This window comes from Sinohyriopsis cumingii, chromosome 10 (genome assembly GCF_028554795.1).
Source record: "Sinohyriopsis cumingii isolate HCF-2022 chromosome 10, ASM2855479v2, whole genome shotgun sequence".
Classification (NCBI taxonomy): Eukaryota; Metazoa; Mollusca; class Bivalvia; order Unionida; family Unionidae; genus Sinohyriopsis; species Sinohyriopsis cumingii.
The window spans coordinates 25,701,780-25,719,543 of NC_142970.1; the positions used below are offsets into that span (position 1 = coordinate 25,701,780).

At 34.2% G+C, this 17,764-nt stretch overlaps 1 protein-coding gene across 1 annotated transcript in view; it reads left to right on the top strand.

Moving 5' to 3' along the window:
• Window positions 1-301: 301 nt before the first annotated feature.
• The window catches only part of LOC149789772 (uncharacterized), a 44,248-nt gene continuing 26,785 nt past the window's right edge, over window positions 302-17,764 (top strand). Inside the window, exon 1 of the mRNA XM_089973119.1 lies at window positions 302-1,913. Within this exon, the coding sequence (XP_089829245.1) occupies window positions 376-1,913 (1,538 nt within the window). The 5' untranslated portion in view covers window positions 302-375. The remainder of the gene's footprint in view (window positions 1,914-17,764) is intronic.

Sequence of the window (17,764 nt, forward strand, 5' to 3'; positions counted from 1 at the left end):
TTCCGGATGTACCATTTTATTATAACAATAATTTTTTTAATTAATAGCAGCAGGGAAGGCGCGACCTCAAGTTGACGTAATTGCATAAAGCGCGTGCATAATAAACTAGAAAAAATCACCAACGACAATGGAGTAATATTAATGAGGAAAATTCCGGAGAGATTTTCTCAGGAAAGTGTCGATGTTTTTTTAAAAATCTGTCGACGCTTTTTATTTTTCGATCATTTGTAGGAAGGCTTATTTTCGACATTTGGACGTTTTTCGACCATTGGTCTGTTCACCCTTCCTGCTACAGTGGAAGATAAAAAACATACAAGTTTGAACTACATAATAATTGTTTTTAGTTGGAATGGACATTTGAAACGTCACGCGAGAATGCATACTGGAGAAAACCAATTGAATTGTGACATGTGCGATAAAGTTTATAGTGATAATGGAAGCTTAAACCTTCATACACGGATTCATACTGGTGAAAAACCATACAAGTGTGAAATGTGTAATAAATTTTTTGGTAGAAATCCCGATTTGAAACGTCACATGAGAGTGCATACTGGAGAAAAACCGTTTAAATGTGAAGTGTGTGATGCAAAATTTAGTCATAGTGGAAGTTCAAAACTTCACATGAGGATTCATACTGGAGAGAAACCATTTAAATGTGAAGTGTGTCACAAAATGTTTAGTCTAAGTGGAAGTTTAAAACGCCACACAAGGATTCATACTGGAGAAAAACCATATAAGTGTGAAGTGTGTCATAAAATGTTTAATCGGAGTGGAAATTTAAATTTTCACTTGAGAATTCATACTGGAGAAAAACCATATAAGTGTGAAATTTGTGGTAAAACGTTTAGTCACAGTGGACAATTAAAACTTCACATGAGGATGCATACTAGAGAAAAAATGTTTCAATGTGAAGTGTGCGATACAAAATTTAGTGATCGTGGAAGTTTGAAACTTCATTTGAGGATTCATACTGGAGAAAAGCCATTTATATGTGAAGTCTGTGGTGCACAATTTAGAGGATGTGGAAATTTGAAGCTTCACATGAGGATTCATGCTGGAGTTAAACCATATAAGTGCAGGGTTTGTCATAAAACGTTTATTCAGAGTGGAAATTTAAAACTTCACATGAGGACACATACTGGAGAAAAACCATATCAGTGTGAAATATGCGATAAAATGTTCAGTCAGAGCGGACATTTGAAAGTTCACATGAGGATGCATACTGGAGAAAAACCTTTTAAATGTGAAGTGTGTGATAGAAAATTTAGTGTAAGTAGAAGCTTAAAACTTCACATGAGGATTCATACTGGAGAAAAACCATTTAAGTGTAAAGTTTGTCATAAAATGTTTAATCAGAGTGGAAATTATACACTTCACATGAGGACGCATACTGGAGAAAAACAATATAAGTGTGAATTATGTGATAAGATGTTTAGTCAGAGAGGAAAATTAAAAATTCACATGAGGAGGCATACTGGAGAAAAAATATTTAAGTGTGATGTTTGTGATAAAATGTTCAGTAGGTATGAATATTTAAAACTGCACATGAGGATACATACTGGAGAAAAACCATTCAAGTGTGAAGTTTGTAATAAACTGTTTAATCAGAGTGGACATTTAACACAGCACAGGAGGATACATACTGGAGGTAAACCATTCAAGTGTGAAGTGTGTGATAAACTGTTTAGTGTGAGTGCAAATTTAAAAGTGCACATGAGAATACATACTGGAGATAAACCATATAAGTGTAATTTTTGTGACAAAATGTTTAATCAGAGTGGAGATTTAAAACTGCACATTAGGATACATACTGGAGAAAAACCATATCAATGTATGGTGTGTGATAAAATGTTCAGTCAGAGAGGACATTTAAAAGTGCACATGAGGATCCATACTGGAGAAAAACCATTTAAGTAAATTCGTTGTCAACACATGTTTGCTACCTTAATGAGATATACAAAGATATGCATTCATATCATTTTCTTTCCATGTTTTATCAAATTAACACGGGGGTCCCGAGTGGCCGAGTGGTCTAAAGCGCTCTTCGTTACGGATCACTGCCATCTCACCTCTGTCTGCGGCGGTTCGAGTCTAGGATTCGGCTAATGTGGGTATGTGAGAAAGCTTGCCAGTAGCTTCTCGTGGGTCGGTGGTTCTTTCCGGTGTTTTCCCGGGTTCTTCCTCCACCATTAATACTGGCCGCCATGTATAGCCTATCATGTGCTGAAAAATGGCGTTAAACCCCACAACAACAACAACAACAAAATCAAATTAACACGTTTAAAAATAAGAGTGAACATTTCAAATATGATTTTGTCTGACTTTTGATTCTTTGACAACATTTACAATATAAATATTCTGTTTATTGAAAATATACATCTGTTAAAAAAGTTTAATACATATTTAATACAAGATTTGATACATATCATTAATATTTTATGTTAGTGTTTATCAGAGAGATTATCACATACAAGTGACCATTGTTACAAATGATGTACTTTGTAATGAGGGATGTTATGATAACACTTCAACTGAGCTATACATGTGGCCTGTACTATATTACTTGGGGATGTTATGATAACATTATTCAACAGAGACATACAAGTACCTGTGTTACATTTTGTGGAGTTTATGATGAGAGTTTATTAAGCTATGCATGTGAGACATACAAGTGGCCACTGTTATAATTGAGAGACTTTATAATAAGAGACAACCCAAAGAAGTGGCTTTTGTTACAATTGACACAGTTTAGAGTGAGGGTTGGTTTCATAGCACTGCCCATGGGAGATATACAAGTGGCCTGTTCTACATTTGACAGAGCTTAGAGTGAGGGTCGGTTTCATAACACTGCAGCACTGACTATAAGAGATATACAAGTGTTCTGTGTTCATTGTACTCTATGAGGATCTGCAGGAAAAAATGTCTGCCATAATTTCAAAGTAATGAAGGGACAGCAGGTCTTCAGCATGGCAAAGAGACTGACCTTGATTTCTGGCTTGAATATTCCAAATGACAATGTGGTATGTCTGCATATAATAATTTACAGATCTACAGAAATGACAGCAAATGTCTCAAATTTTTGTTTGTAAAACATGTATAACCCTACTGGTGTAATTTTGCTAATATGGTGTAATGAATAGTGTAAATCTCCAATGATTATCTCAAGCCCTGCTTGGCAACATTTAGCAACTGTTTTACCTGTTTCGTTTGGATTGTAATTAGGTTCATATTCCCTATAAAAGCATGTTATTGTACGAGCAATGAAGAGAGAGATTACTGTACATTATTCATGTACATTGATACATATTGAGTAAAACACATGGGTCCATTAGTTTGTTAAAATATTTTAAAGCAGATTTTATTTCTTCATCTACTTCAAGTACTGATACACATGATAGCAGATGTTGAAGGCATCTCTCATTTGAAGGCTGAGGTCATCATCCAGATGTGTCCACACACAATTAGTTCTTAATATGAGTGTTTCGTGTCTTTTTATGTTTATAAAACTGTAGATAAGAATACAAACTTCTTAATATCATCACTGAGTTCTTCTTTATCATTGTATGACACATAATAGCAGCAATTTTATTTCTTTGCAAGATTTCTTTTTGACCTTTAACAGATGTAACCCTTTGTATCAACAGGTTCCATAGTTTTGACCTTTTACAGATGTAATCCTTTGTATCAACAGGTTCCATATTTTTGACCTTTCTGAGATGGAACCGTTGGTATCAACAGGTTCCATATTTTTCACTAACCATGAAAATGTTATACCTTTGTGCTAATTTTCGAGACGAAATCTTGTAAGTAAAATATCTTTAAAATAATACATTCTTACTTCATTCCTTTGGCATATTTCAAGGAGTAAATTTTGAACATGAGTTACATCAGTTACATGGCATGCAAGCATCATGCAGCCACTTGGAATAACTGTCATAAGTGTGAAATATATCGCTACTTTGGAATAGCAACAGTCTTTCTAGAATTGTAATATCTTCCAATATTCATTTTATGCAGCAACTTAAGTAGGAGATATGATACCACTTCTAACTTAAAAGAGTCCTCAGACATGTTATCATAGTATATTCTGAGACTCCAAACTCCCCAGAGTTTTGGTCCCCCAATAATTTTCCCCAAGAATATATTTATCTTTTCCTGAGATCTTTTTTTAACAACTGCTGTTTGTAACTCATGCCCAGAAACCAAAAGTAAACTGCATGGAAAATTTGCTAAGTAAAACTTCCATGGACCAATGCAGATTGCAAAACAGGAAACAAATCTTTACTCGTCTTGTGTCTGGGGACCCTTCTGAGCTAGGAATGTCAGAATTTTATCTCCTACTTAGCACTATTAAGCAATTTTTTTTAGATTATCATTTTTCATACAAGATCTACTATGTTGCATAATAGCAGTTCGATCACAGAAGACTCATCCCATTCCATATTTGTTAGACCAATTGAAATCATCAGCGGTTAGCACAACAAAATCTGTTGTTCCTTTCTCATGAATAAGAATAAGAGATGGTTTTGAATCTGATCATTATACGCTTTAATGATGCTGTTCCGAAGAGCGCTATCATTAACGATTTTTGCAATGATAATATATCTATACTCTTGTTCCATTATTCTTTATGTTTATACAAAATTTAACAGATCTTGATATTTACTGTTTTAGCTATGGGATAGCTATAAAAAATTTATGACTAAATAGAGATAAACAGTTTTATTAATATTTGTATAATGCACACTTATTAAAGATACAGAAAATAAATTAATAAATTTTAAAAAATATAATATATTATGTTATATTATTGACGAAGATTCAATATTTCATCAGAACTCAATTGATATAACAAAACCATGATGCATAATACTTACTATGAAGTATTTTATAAATAATTAAACATAATATATTAGGAAATAATTTAAAAATGCACTTTCATTTTTAAGAAGTAGTAAACTTATTTTTATGATATTAGTTGATACTTTCACTAATTAAGTTATTCTGCAAATTAGAATAATATAAAAATGTTCTTATCTGAATGTAAACAGCGGATGTAATTCATAAAGAAAGAAAAAAAGAAGAAAAAAGAAACCAGGATAAGTTTCCATTAGCAGACGTTCCATCTCAGAATCAGCTTTAACAGTAGGTTGGAAGGAGAAATCTTGCAAAGTATGGGAAATTTTTGTGTGGCAACATGAGATGAAAATGATTGATCAATTTAATGTTTTATATCTGATATATGTTGGTTCATACTTTTAAACATTTGTTGACTGGTTTGGCCAATATATTCGATGCCACATATTTTGCATATGATCAAATAAATAACATTTGATGTTGCACAATTAATATCACAATGCATATTAACAGTTTCTTTCATATTATTACTATTGAAAGAAGTATTTTCATTAATAAAAGAACAGTGTGAACATCTAGGTCTATTACATTTAGTTGATGATCCTATTTTATATGATGTCTTTTTCTAATTTAGAATTAGGAAATCTTTAAGATTTTTATTCCTTTTATAAACAAGTGTGGGTTTGCTTTCGTGTAGTGATTTAGCACTTGCTTTTCATGATAATTTTAATAATCCCAATATTTATTGATAATTATACCTATATTAGGCAAACTTGGATTATATTCAATAACAAAAGGAATGATATCCTTGTTTCTATATTTGATTTTATATTGTAAAGATTCAAGTCGTGTAAGAGAAGATACTTTTTGGAAAGCAGTATTAATGATGTCAGTTTGGTAATTTCTATTTAAAAAAAGCTGGCCTAACTCTGTGAAAGATGATTTAAAAACAGCCTCATCCAAAAAAATTCTACTATATCATTTTGCTTAACTATATGGTATCCCATTTTTACATGATTTAAGATGACATGAAGAATATTCAACATATTCATGATCTTTATGTTTTTAACATGAATCATGGTAGTAATGTCATTGTTTTCATTTATCATGACATCTACATCCAAAAATGATACTTTAGTTTGAGACACATTATATGTAAATTTTATTGTTGGATGTAATTTGTTTAAACTGTCTATAAAATAATAAAGGTTTTCAAATGAGTAACTCTCATAAAGATATCGTGTAAACCATACATCTGGTTTGAAGAGGCATTTATATAGAAAATCATTTTCTAATTTTCACATGAATAAAGATGCATAAGCAGGTGCCATAGGACTATGCATTCCTGTTCCCATTTTATGGAGATAGTTTGTAATACCAAATTTAAAAAAAAAGTTATTTTCGAGCACAAGTTTTATCACAAACATGTTCTTTTGATAGTTTATATGTATTTTCGTTTTCTTCAAGATAATATTTACATGCTTCGATGCCATCATTGTGTGGTATATTCGTGTAGAGTGAAACCACATCAAGTCTAACTATAAATGAACTTTCGGTTAGTTTTGGTAAAGATTTCAGTTTGGTGATGAAATCAAAAGTATCTTTGACATATGTAAGTAGTGATTTCATCAGTGGTTGTAAAGTGTGTTCAATATATTGTGATATATTATTTTTAAATGAGTTATATGTAGAAATAATGGACCTACCTGAACATTTCTAAAGGTAGTGACTTATCAACAGTTGTATGTATTTTTTTAAAAATATAAATCTGCGGTGTGCTTTTTTTATTTGGGAAGATATCGAGTTCATCATATGTGGAACAATTGTGTACAGAGATTTGATAACACATTTGCTTATTTTTTCTTTAAATTCTTCAGAAGGATTATAGGAATGTTTTATATAATATTCTTCATCATTTAATTGTCTTTCTACTTCTTTAATATAATCCTCCTTATTCATTATTGCTATGGTGCTAGACTTATCAGCTTTTTTAATAATAAAACTTTCATCTTACGATAAGGTACGTAGAGAATTTCTTTAGATATGTTTGTGAAATGTTTTCTTTTAGGACCGATATTTAAAATTTCTTGTCTAGTTGTTTCAATATGAAAATCGAGATAAATATCTCGTCCTCTAGAAGGTTTAAATGGTGATTTTTTCTTTTTTGAAAAAGGTCTGATTTTGTAGATGAAAATTACTTTAATATTGTGAATATATACGTGATTGTGAGAAATAGTCTTTTAAAATTAACGATCTTGTGTATTTGAAAAATGCTTCTTCTAAATTAATATTAATTTGTCATGCACTTTGTTTCTTGGACAATATGATAATCCCTTACCTAGAAAAATGTAATCACTTTTAGAATTCACTTAGAAAGGTTTAACACAATTTCTTTTCCTCTTTCGATTTCCTTTTGTCTTTTCTTTTCTTTCCTCCATCTGTTCTTGTTTTCTATTCTAATAAATCTCCTATTCGTTCTGTTGTTTGTGTTGTTTGCAACAGACCGTAGAGGGTTTCCATTAGTCCTTGTATTGTTGCTATAACGGTTATATTAGATGCCTGCGTAGTTTTCTTCGCCACATTATTTTCTGCATCTGCATAGGTTGCCTTTTTTTGTGCCTGGGCTGTTAAATTTTATGCTTGATCATTTTTGCAATTGTTTTGAATAGGTCTTTTTTTATGTGTGATTTAGTTGATAGGTAATTCTTGCTGTTGGCAATGTTTGTTCCATTTTATTTTTATATCTTGGTTGTTGTTTCTTCCGTGTGTGATTCTTAGTTACTGCACGTTTAATTTTTACATTGATGAAGGTAATTTCCTCTGCTGGTTTGTTTGGTTGTTGATTATCTCTTTTTGATTTTTCTCTAGTAATTTTTGATGTTGCAGTTTCTCATTTTCCAGGAAAATTGTTTTTCTGTCTCTGTGAATTGTGTAACTTTTTAAGTTGACGATAATAGTTCGTGAAGTTTAGATTCCGTTTTTTTTTTATTAAAAAAATTCTGCAAAAAAAATGCCAATATTGTCTTTTTATCAAAGTTTTTAGTTCATCTTTATGTTCTTCGAGTTAGTTCTCTATCTTGATCACTCTCCTCTGATGTTCTTTTAGTCTATCACATATTTCCAACGATTCTTTTTCCAATAATGAGTCAATATATTCTTGAAACTTCTTTGATGCTGTAGCATTCCCAATATGAACTTTTAGTTTTAAACGCAGTCCCTTTGGCACAAGATTGTCTTCCAGACAATTTTCAAGAAAACGTGCGTGTAATCCATTTTTCATCTTTTTCTCCGCTAATTTTTCCATTGTCGTTTTTAAATAAGTCGTTCTATTGCTAATTCGTGGATCATATGTTGATGCCATGGTGTTGTCCAGGTTTACATTGATAAAATATAAAATAAACAACACCAACACGTCGAATGTGTAACTGGTTTCGCTTTAATGCTTCATTAGAAACTGGTCACACATTCGACGTGTTGGTGTTGTTTATTTTATATTTTATTTAGATAGAAAATCATAGTTGTACTTGTAAAACCTCAGATATATTTTTCCTGATATTTAATTGTCGGGTTGACCAAGAACATCAAGTAATTTATTTTTATTTAACCACTCATTTCGATCGGTAAAGCATTTACTTTATCAAGTTCTATCGTAAATCTGGTATATTTATCTTTGCTGATAGGATAATAAAAGTTTTCATTTCATTGTGATAAAATCTCAAACAATGTCTTAAGGAATGGAAAATAGGCATTATTACTTCCTTTAACCAGCAACAACTTAATTGTGTTATTTCCCGATTCAAAATATTTACCACATTCTTCGTTATCGATAATGAATTCCAGTGGACCTTGTTTATACACCAACAATAAATTTCAACAACAATTTCTTCAGGATTAATTATAATGTTATCATGAACACTTGTAAAATTATTATGTATAAATTCATATAAAATTCTAAGAAATCAAAGAACACCTAGCTCAATAAAATGTCTTGTCATTGGAACCTTTGTCCGTTTTATAATATCCATGTACTAGCATATATGAACTTCTACAATTATGATATCTTTTATCATCAAATGGTGATAGCGCAGTCTTCGTCATCACTTGTGTTTCTGTTGTATGTTTGTCATTGCATAATGCTGTCATTTTAACCAAATTCTGTCCGCCATTCAATGATATGATATAATCATCAAAATTTAACTTATTGCTTGCTATCTTTTTCTTCATACCTTTTGCTCATTTATTTAGCTTACCACCTTCCTTTTGGACAGAATACACTTTACCTCTTAATCCTATAAATCCTGTAATTAAAACAGCATTTGTTTCATCCTTACATTTTCCTATAACATTTTTGCTTGTTTCATCAATGTATGGAGAGCTCTTAGGATAATCTGTCATCAAAAGTTTCCTTGTTATCATACATATACTTGTAAATATCATCTGCACTGATATCAAAACATAACGAGTTGTTATCTGTGACTAATAATTTTGTTATATTACCAAAATCTTTTTTTATTGTTCCGTAGTGAAATTCGTGGAATAGGTACTTACTTTGTTCCAGAACACTAAACCCAACATATCTCGGTATATTTAACATCAAAGTAATCTTTTTTCCGTGAACCGCCAAGGTTTGTGTTGAAAATTTTCATACTTATACAATCATTGTTTGCTACCAGCTTGTTTCGCTGTTCAATATTATTAACTAGTACTGCATTGATCCGATTTCAGATATTTTCCATTGTCGTACCAAATACACTATTATTCATGAGCTTAAAAGTCTTTTTCAAATCTGTTGTGGATATCTTTGCTTGCTGCATATTATTATAAATATAACTTCTTTGCCATCACCCTTGTTTAAATTGTATTGCCAGATAAATATTGCTTAAGATTAGTCCTTGCTTCAGACATTGTTCGAGATTTTCTATATGCATGATATAACTTGTTTCAATCATTAAATTTGGTATAAATTTTTTACTTAGTATTTGCTGATACCAAAGTTTTCTTTTTGTAATCGCTGCTCGTCTGTCAAAGAACTAACATCTACCGAAGTCATGTAATTAATACGGATAACCAAGATCAACCTCAATAAAGTAATCGACATGAAGAGGTTTTTTTTATATCAAAATATCAATATCATCAACCCATATAAAATTGCTTAAAGGGATTGACTGGATCGTTGCCTATTCATTATTCATACACCTTATATATGTCAAGACAGACGATGTAATTTCGTTGGTAGGATGAAATATTTTATATATTCCTTGTTTTGCAACAGGATGTTTCTTTGTGATTACACGTATTCTGCCTTTTATATCAGCCTCAATAAAGTTAAACATTCTTTCATCCGGTAGTAACTCGATCGTGGCAGCTGTTATCGATAACATAGCATCTCAAGATAATCAAGGTGCTATGTAGTAATGTGCAGGATCTAATTTATAATGTTTCATAAATTCCTCAAATATAATGGAGAGCTATAGCACATTGGCTTTTAGATATAAATAATGATAGTCCGCAATTGCTCTACAACCGAATTTTTCCCAGATAAATTTTGCTCGCTGATACACTGCATCAGTTATATTTTCATTGTTGAGCTTACTATAAAAAATCACTTCTTTTAAGGTTTCAGGCTAGCACGGCCAACGATGCTGCCTTATTTGTAGTGAATCAATAAAAAGTCAATTGCTGAACGTGAATGACAGATATTTTTCACTATTGTTTGGATTGCACTTAATATTATGTTTCGGTATATTTGGATCACTGAAAGCTTCTACTATAAAATGTGCATGATAACATCTCAAATTTCGATATATTTCCGGAATATAATCAGGAAATTTAAAATAGGTATTGCATTTGATATGTGCCGCGCCTCTGAATTTACTTGTCAAATGACAATGATCTCTTACGCGATCTTTTTGACCAAGAGTCTCATTACAAATATGACAAGTTTTAGCTTCGTTAAATCTTTTATTTCATCGTTAGTCATCGGTAACATTGGCGTGACATACTTTAACATTCTATTATTTTTTTCATTTTCTTCCAACTAGCTCAATAATAGCCATTGAGCTGGATTTTCACCACGATATAACTTAACAGGAACACTTTATCGCTCATCATCACAAACTTTGTAGGCAATACTACAAGGAATATGGTCATAAATAACTTTGTATAATCGGTTTATACCCCATCAGCTTTACGAAAGCGCCTAAAAATCTGCATTGGTCACAAAAGGTACTTAAAGTTCATGACGAATTTTTTTAAATTTTGCAATCACGTTTTCGTCGTATGATGGCATATATATTCGTTGTACATGTTTGGAATAGCCTTTATGTTTGTCAAGTTCTACTTTATCTGTAAATTGATGCAGACACCTGAAGCAGAATTCTTTTATATTATTATCTTTGCTGATTTCAGGTCCAACCAACCGTGAAAAAAATATTTTATGAAGCAATAATGATCCTGATATAATAATACATTTATTGTGCTTATATCTGCAGAATCATTAATATTTAACGGATAAACATCAGACTTGTCAAATATCGAAAACACGTTGATTGTGATTGAATGATTGGATCATTCTGTTTTTCAAATTTTGGAACATCTTTAACCTATACAGGAAACTGGATTCCATCAAAATTTAGCTTATGAGCATGATCAACGTATTTTGATACTCTTTTAGAATTTTTATCAGCAGGAAATAACGCTGCTAATATTGACCACTGAAAACATTTATTATCTTTATTAAAAACATTAATGCAACTTCTGGTGTTTTTCATCATGTTTGGTAAATCTTTGTATATAGGAACCCTCACCGGAACCCCGTAACGGAGTTTTTTTTTTAATGTATTGATATGCACAACAATGACTTGATTAAAAATCCAACCACTACCCACATGTGTATACTCGTGAATTTTGTTTTTCAGTATCATAACGCAGCTGGATACATATGTGACCTATATCTTCCCCGGCAAAGTGTGGGGTTCTATGACGTACTGTGATGAGTTGGGTGGGTAGCTCCCAATATTTTATTTGATTTACTATGGAACTCCCACCCTGGCTCGTTTTTGTAGGAAGTTAAGTTAGTGATAGAGACAGGTAAAGCTCCGAGCCCCCAGTCTGCAATACCGACAATTAAATTATTAAGAACACAATTGTGAAATTCAAAAGGATAACAATTTAAGACAATTTAAACGATATTAATTTCTCAACCAATCTTCTTCCTCTCGACCATGTAACAACCTATATCATCACGTGATTATAGTGTGAGATGGCTTTCCCCTGTACATGGTTTCTACTCATCTGTGTTTTACTCTGCCAATTCCTTTCCTCCTTCCAGCGTTCTCCATACTACGATTCTTCCTGTACTCGTCCCCTGCTCGTCTCCTTTTCTCCTCCTATTTCTCGCTCTCTAGCGACTAGGCTTGTTCTCTGCCTACTGCCTTGCTCTATCCTGTCTCCCTCTTTGTGACTCGGGACTTACTACCCGGTAGTTCTGTCCCCAAAAGCTTCCTGCGAAAAACACAAGGACATTAGCATGTTTTGTTAGCCATCTCGCCTCACACTAAATCAATAATCAATCATCAGATAAAGGCTATCTACATCTTCGGTCACGCATTCGTGCACATCGAAAACCCACACGTTCTTATAGAAAACAACGTTGCAATAAAGGGCGGCATCCTACTTATCATACAGGCATCACTAAATTGCGTACGGCAGTCGGAAATTGTCTGCTGCCGAGAAGAACTACTCCGTATCGGAGAGAGAATGCCTCGGAATCGATATATTCTTAATCTCATTATTCTAAACAATATCACAACAATCAGAGGCATTTCTGTACATTAGACTCCCACAAGTGTACGCAAATATTCAAATATCCATATTATTGAATTTTACACACTGCAACCATTTCCAAAGTTACAATTCAATTCAACAGTTGCAATATCTAGAATATCACATGAACAAATACACTAGTTTACCACGAAGTAACCCAATAGCGAATTACAATATTGATTCTGACGAGCTGGCAATCTACATAATCATAGCTCATTTCTCAAGTACGCATGTAAGTTAAACAATACAAAAATAATTCTACGTACTAACGATTCTAGTAAGTAAATATACATACTGCACATAATTACAATTACAATGCCGTAACATTCTGCAACAATCGAGCAAATAACTCACTGACCTTTACAAAGCTTTCTGTCCTTGGAATGTATTAAGGGTTTTCCCGCCAGATCACAAGTGGCACCCGGAGTTATTGCTACAGTTTCCCAGCACGATGCCTTACAATCACTAATTCGTTCCCAGCCCAAATGACTGTTAAATTCTGGTTCGAATTGATGGCCACACCCTTCCTCAGTTCCGATTGGATATAAATTATACCCCAGTGGGTTCAGATTAACAGACGAGCCTCAGGTCATCTGTCAACTCGGGGATATTAGCAACAGCATGGAGGGTCCTTTGTTCTAGAACAAAGTTTCCAACGTCTACATGTGAGTTTTGACACCTAACGAAGCGGGCTCTTGTACAAACACGAATCGCTACGATAGATGCAGGGACTACATACCCATTCCTTTGATCCTGACTTACGTAATCGCGTGCAGGCAAACGTGACACAAAGATTCATTTTGTTGTTGAGCTGGTCCATGTTTCTGCTGTTGCAAGATTTGTAGCATGACGCGAAGCATCATAACGAATTATTTTATGTAAGCTAATTATTTCATGTGACTAGGAACTTTGTACTTCTATGAATCGCCATCTCGCTTCTGACAATGTTAACAATTTCTTTTTAAATAAATTTATTGAGAAACCGATAGACCGTTCGCGGTCACGTTTTTATGTGAATGACAAGTTTCTTTCATGATCTTATATTTAAAACAACCTCTTTTTATTTGTTTTAAAATCGTATTAGCCTCTTTTTGCGACCTACAGCCCTAGTACGACGTCGTTGCTGTAGCTGATATGTTTTGTCAAATCCATTCAATATGGATATACTTCTTAATTGCCTCTAGTCGCTCTCGAGCTAATCTAGATCTGTGAAATTCCATTACTGATATAATAGTGATTTAATTACGCACACACTACAGCAACAAGGAGGGTGCGACCAAGAATGAGTGTCCGACGGGTAACCAAACACATTTACAAATTTGAAAACAAGCGGCAAACGATAAAGTAACAAGATGAGCTAACTCAATTAGAGAAGATCTCGGCCATTTAGAAGCTTTGACCTTGTATTTTCATTTTTTGTATGAAGCTTTATTTTCAATGAAGACTTACTCCGAAATTGGTTTGTTCACACTCCCTGCTGTTCTGGGAGTGGTTTTTGTCTTCGTATTAAACGGAGCTAGTCGCTCTTTGATCGCAGAAAGTGCTTTACTAGCTACACCACCCATATTATTAGTACCTTTATCACGGACAACATCAATAGCTTTCATTTATAACTGCTTTACAATGCATACCGCTTTTGGGCTATCCTTCTTAATAGACACAGATCAATATCGCTGAGACCAACTCTGTATATCATCAATTTCATCGATTAGTGATGGATGAACATTCATGTCCATGGCCGCACCCGCAAAATGTCCCTGACAAATCCCAGCTATTTCATTGATAATTTCTGTGAAATTATTACCAGCCCATCGCCCAAATCCAACTAACATCTTAGTCGATCAACGTCGGCAAGGACGTTAATGGTAGCACTTGTAAAAGCAGTAGCAAAACTACGGACAGTGGCACTAGATGTAGAAATATCAAAAACAGTAGATGGATCATAAAATTCGTCTGGCGATGGTGATGATGGTGGTGAATGCGTTAGTTGTGATGCTGGTGGTGATTGTTGTCTCCTTCGTAAAGATCGACGCTGAGTGGGGCGGTAAAGGTGATTGTTGTCTCCCTCGTCGAGATCGAAGCTGCGGGTTAATGGGGGGGGGGGGGAGAGGGGCGATGATGATGATGATGTGATATTGATGGTTGTCTCGCCCGCAGTTTATTAATTTTTTCATACAAAGTCTTTGTACGTCTGTTCATGCTGTGTTCCATTGATTGCTAAAAATACTCCAGCGTTCACTAAACCCAATAGCATACCATTTTTTTCTGGAGTGCTATAAGTAGTCAAGTGGGACGATTCAGGGACAATGGGAAAATACATTACAGACTCCCCCTGGGACTGTTTAGGGACAAGCTTTATAGGGACAGTGGGAAAATACATTATAGACCACCACCACCCGGGACTGTTTAGTGATGATGGGAAAATGAACATGAGGAATATTGGGTCTGTTTACGGACAAGGGAAAGTGGAGTTTGTATAGCGTCTGACGTGTTTGGTAACGGAGATTGGTAACAATGTTACAACCAGGGAAGGTGACATAACAGTACTGAGCAAAGAGCGAGTGTACAGGTGTGCACCGGACTGACCTCAATCGGGATGAATGGGTGGGACTTAGATTTATATAACACAGATAATAGACAAACACTTATACAATATTTAAAAAACATTTAGTCAAGAAAGCAATTCTTTTCGAGGCATATGAATGACCCTTACATTCACTTCACATATTATATACTATCCACACACTCAATGGTGCCATAAGAAACACAAATATACTATCCACACATGCGAAGAAGCAAAATCCACACCACACATCTACTATCTACACACGGGAAGGAGCAAACATCACACCACACATCTACTTTCCGCACACTCGAAGAAGCCAAAACAAACCCCAATATATATATATATATATATATATATATATATATATATATATATATATATATATATATATATATATATACTATCCACACACCTGAGGGAGTAAAAACTGTCCAAAATATTCCTATCCACACACGTCAAGAAACAAAATAAAACCCCAAATATACTAGCCATACACGCCAAGAAGCAAAATCAAACCCTTATTTTACTATAAATAATCTAAATATACTTTCCACACACATGATGAAGCAAAAACTAACCACAAATCTACCATCCACACACGGGAAGGAGCAAAACCAAACCACAAATATACAATCCACACACAAGAAGAAGAAAAACTAACCGAATTATACCATCCACACAGAAGGGAAGCTAAAAAAACACACATCTGCTATCTACACATGGGAAGGAACAAAAACCACATCACACATCTACTACTCACACACGCGAAGAAGCCAAAACAAACCCGAAATATATATACTATCCACACACCTGAGGGAGCAAAAACTATCCACAATATTACTATCCACACACACGAAGAAGCAAAATCAAACCCCAAATATAATATCCACACACGCCAAGAACCAAAATCAAACCCTTAATATACTATCATTACCTTAAAGATACTATCCACACACGGGAAGAAGCAAAATTTAACCACAACTCTACCATTAACACACCGGAAGAAGAAAAACATAACAAATTATGCCATCCACACAGAAGGGAAGGTAAAAAAAACACACACTCTACTATCCACGCAAACGTACGCGAGCTCATGCAAACACACAAACACACACACACACACACACACACACACACTTAATTACGTCAGTAAACGAGCGAGTGTTTATAATGACACTACTCCACATACACACGAACTGGAAACCTGAATAGTTTCTTTTCTAGAGAATTGGAGTAGCCCTGAAAAGAGCTGTTTTTTTAAAACTTCACTTCTCTTCTGGTGTTGGGGCCAGCGTGCTTCCAGTTCTATCTCCCAATCCCAGTCTTCTTCAGGTGGTACTGTGAAGATTGGTAGTTGCTTCTTTATTATTATTTCCGGTCTGACATGGCAAATCGGTCTAATCAGAAGGATAATATTCTTTTCATTCTCCTTCTCCGTTTCCTTCTCTCTCTCCATCTTCAATTGTTCATCCCCTATACTTATCTCCTCCAGGATACGTCTGGCATTCTCCAGATCCCATTGAAGCTCCAGTAAATTTTGGACTCTGCTCATCTTCTTTACAGTTTACCAATCAACAGCGGTAGCCAGACTGACGAGCGTTCCCTGTATATTGGTCTTACATTGCCATGTTATTACCAAATACGCGCGGACTCGCTCACTTTTTAATTACAAATATTAATCAAAATTTTTGACAAGCTACGGAAAGAAACGAAATACTTATAGTCACACTTCTAACAAAGTCAAACAAATGAAGTGTTTATAGACGCACTTTGAACAAAGATAAAGAAAAGATGTTATAGACTTATAGACAAACTTCTATTTTTCTGACTACCATACCATTGGAAATCGAGTTAGTATTTTTTTCTAGAGTATTGGGTAGCCCTGAAAAGGGCTGTTTTTGTGGACGAGGAGCTATAGCAATCTTTTATGATATAAGATTGCGACCTTGTTTGGCCGCAGGCTTTCACACAGGATAGGGTCTGCTTCTTCGGAAAGAGAAGGAGAACTCTTTGGTATCGACACGACAGTCGACAAAACCTCTGCCAGTTTCCTGCTGCTGCTGTTGCTATTGCTGCTATCTCTACTCTCTGCTCTCCCTGCTGTTTCTGAAGTCTGTACTTCTCCGTCCATTCTTTTTTCTCCTTGTTTATTTCCTCTCTGAAGACCTCTTCTATAATGTCTTCAGTGACTTTCAACATTCTGACATTCTCTATCTCTTCAGGCTTCTGTATCAAGCCTTGCCTGACACTATGCAAATTGACGTAAGCTTCGTTCAGCTTGGATAATTTTGAGCACATCTTCATAGGAGGATGAGTCAAGAATGGATGGTCAAACTGGAGACTACCCCGCTTTATATTGTTCAAGCGCGGACGCGATATAAATTATCCATACACTGTTTAGAGTCGGAACGCTAAAAAGTTTAGTTTGAGGGATAAAAGAAAATGGTTCATCATACAAATGGCAAACAAATGACAGACACATTATGTCAAAATACAACATTTTGATTCCAATAACTC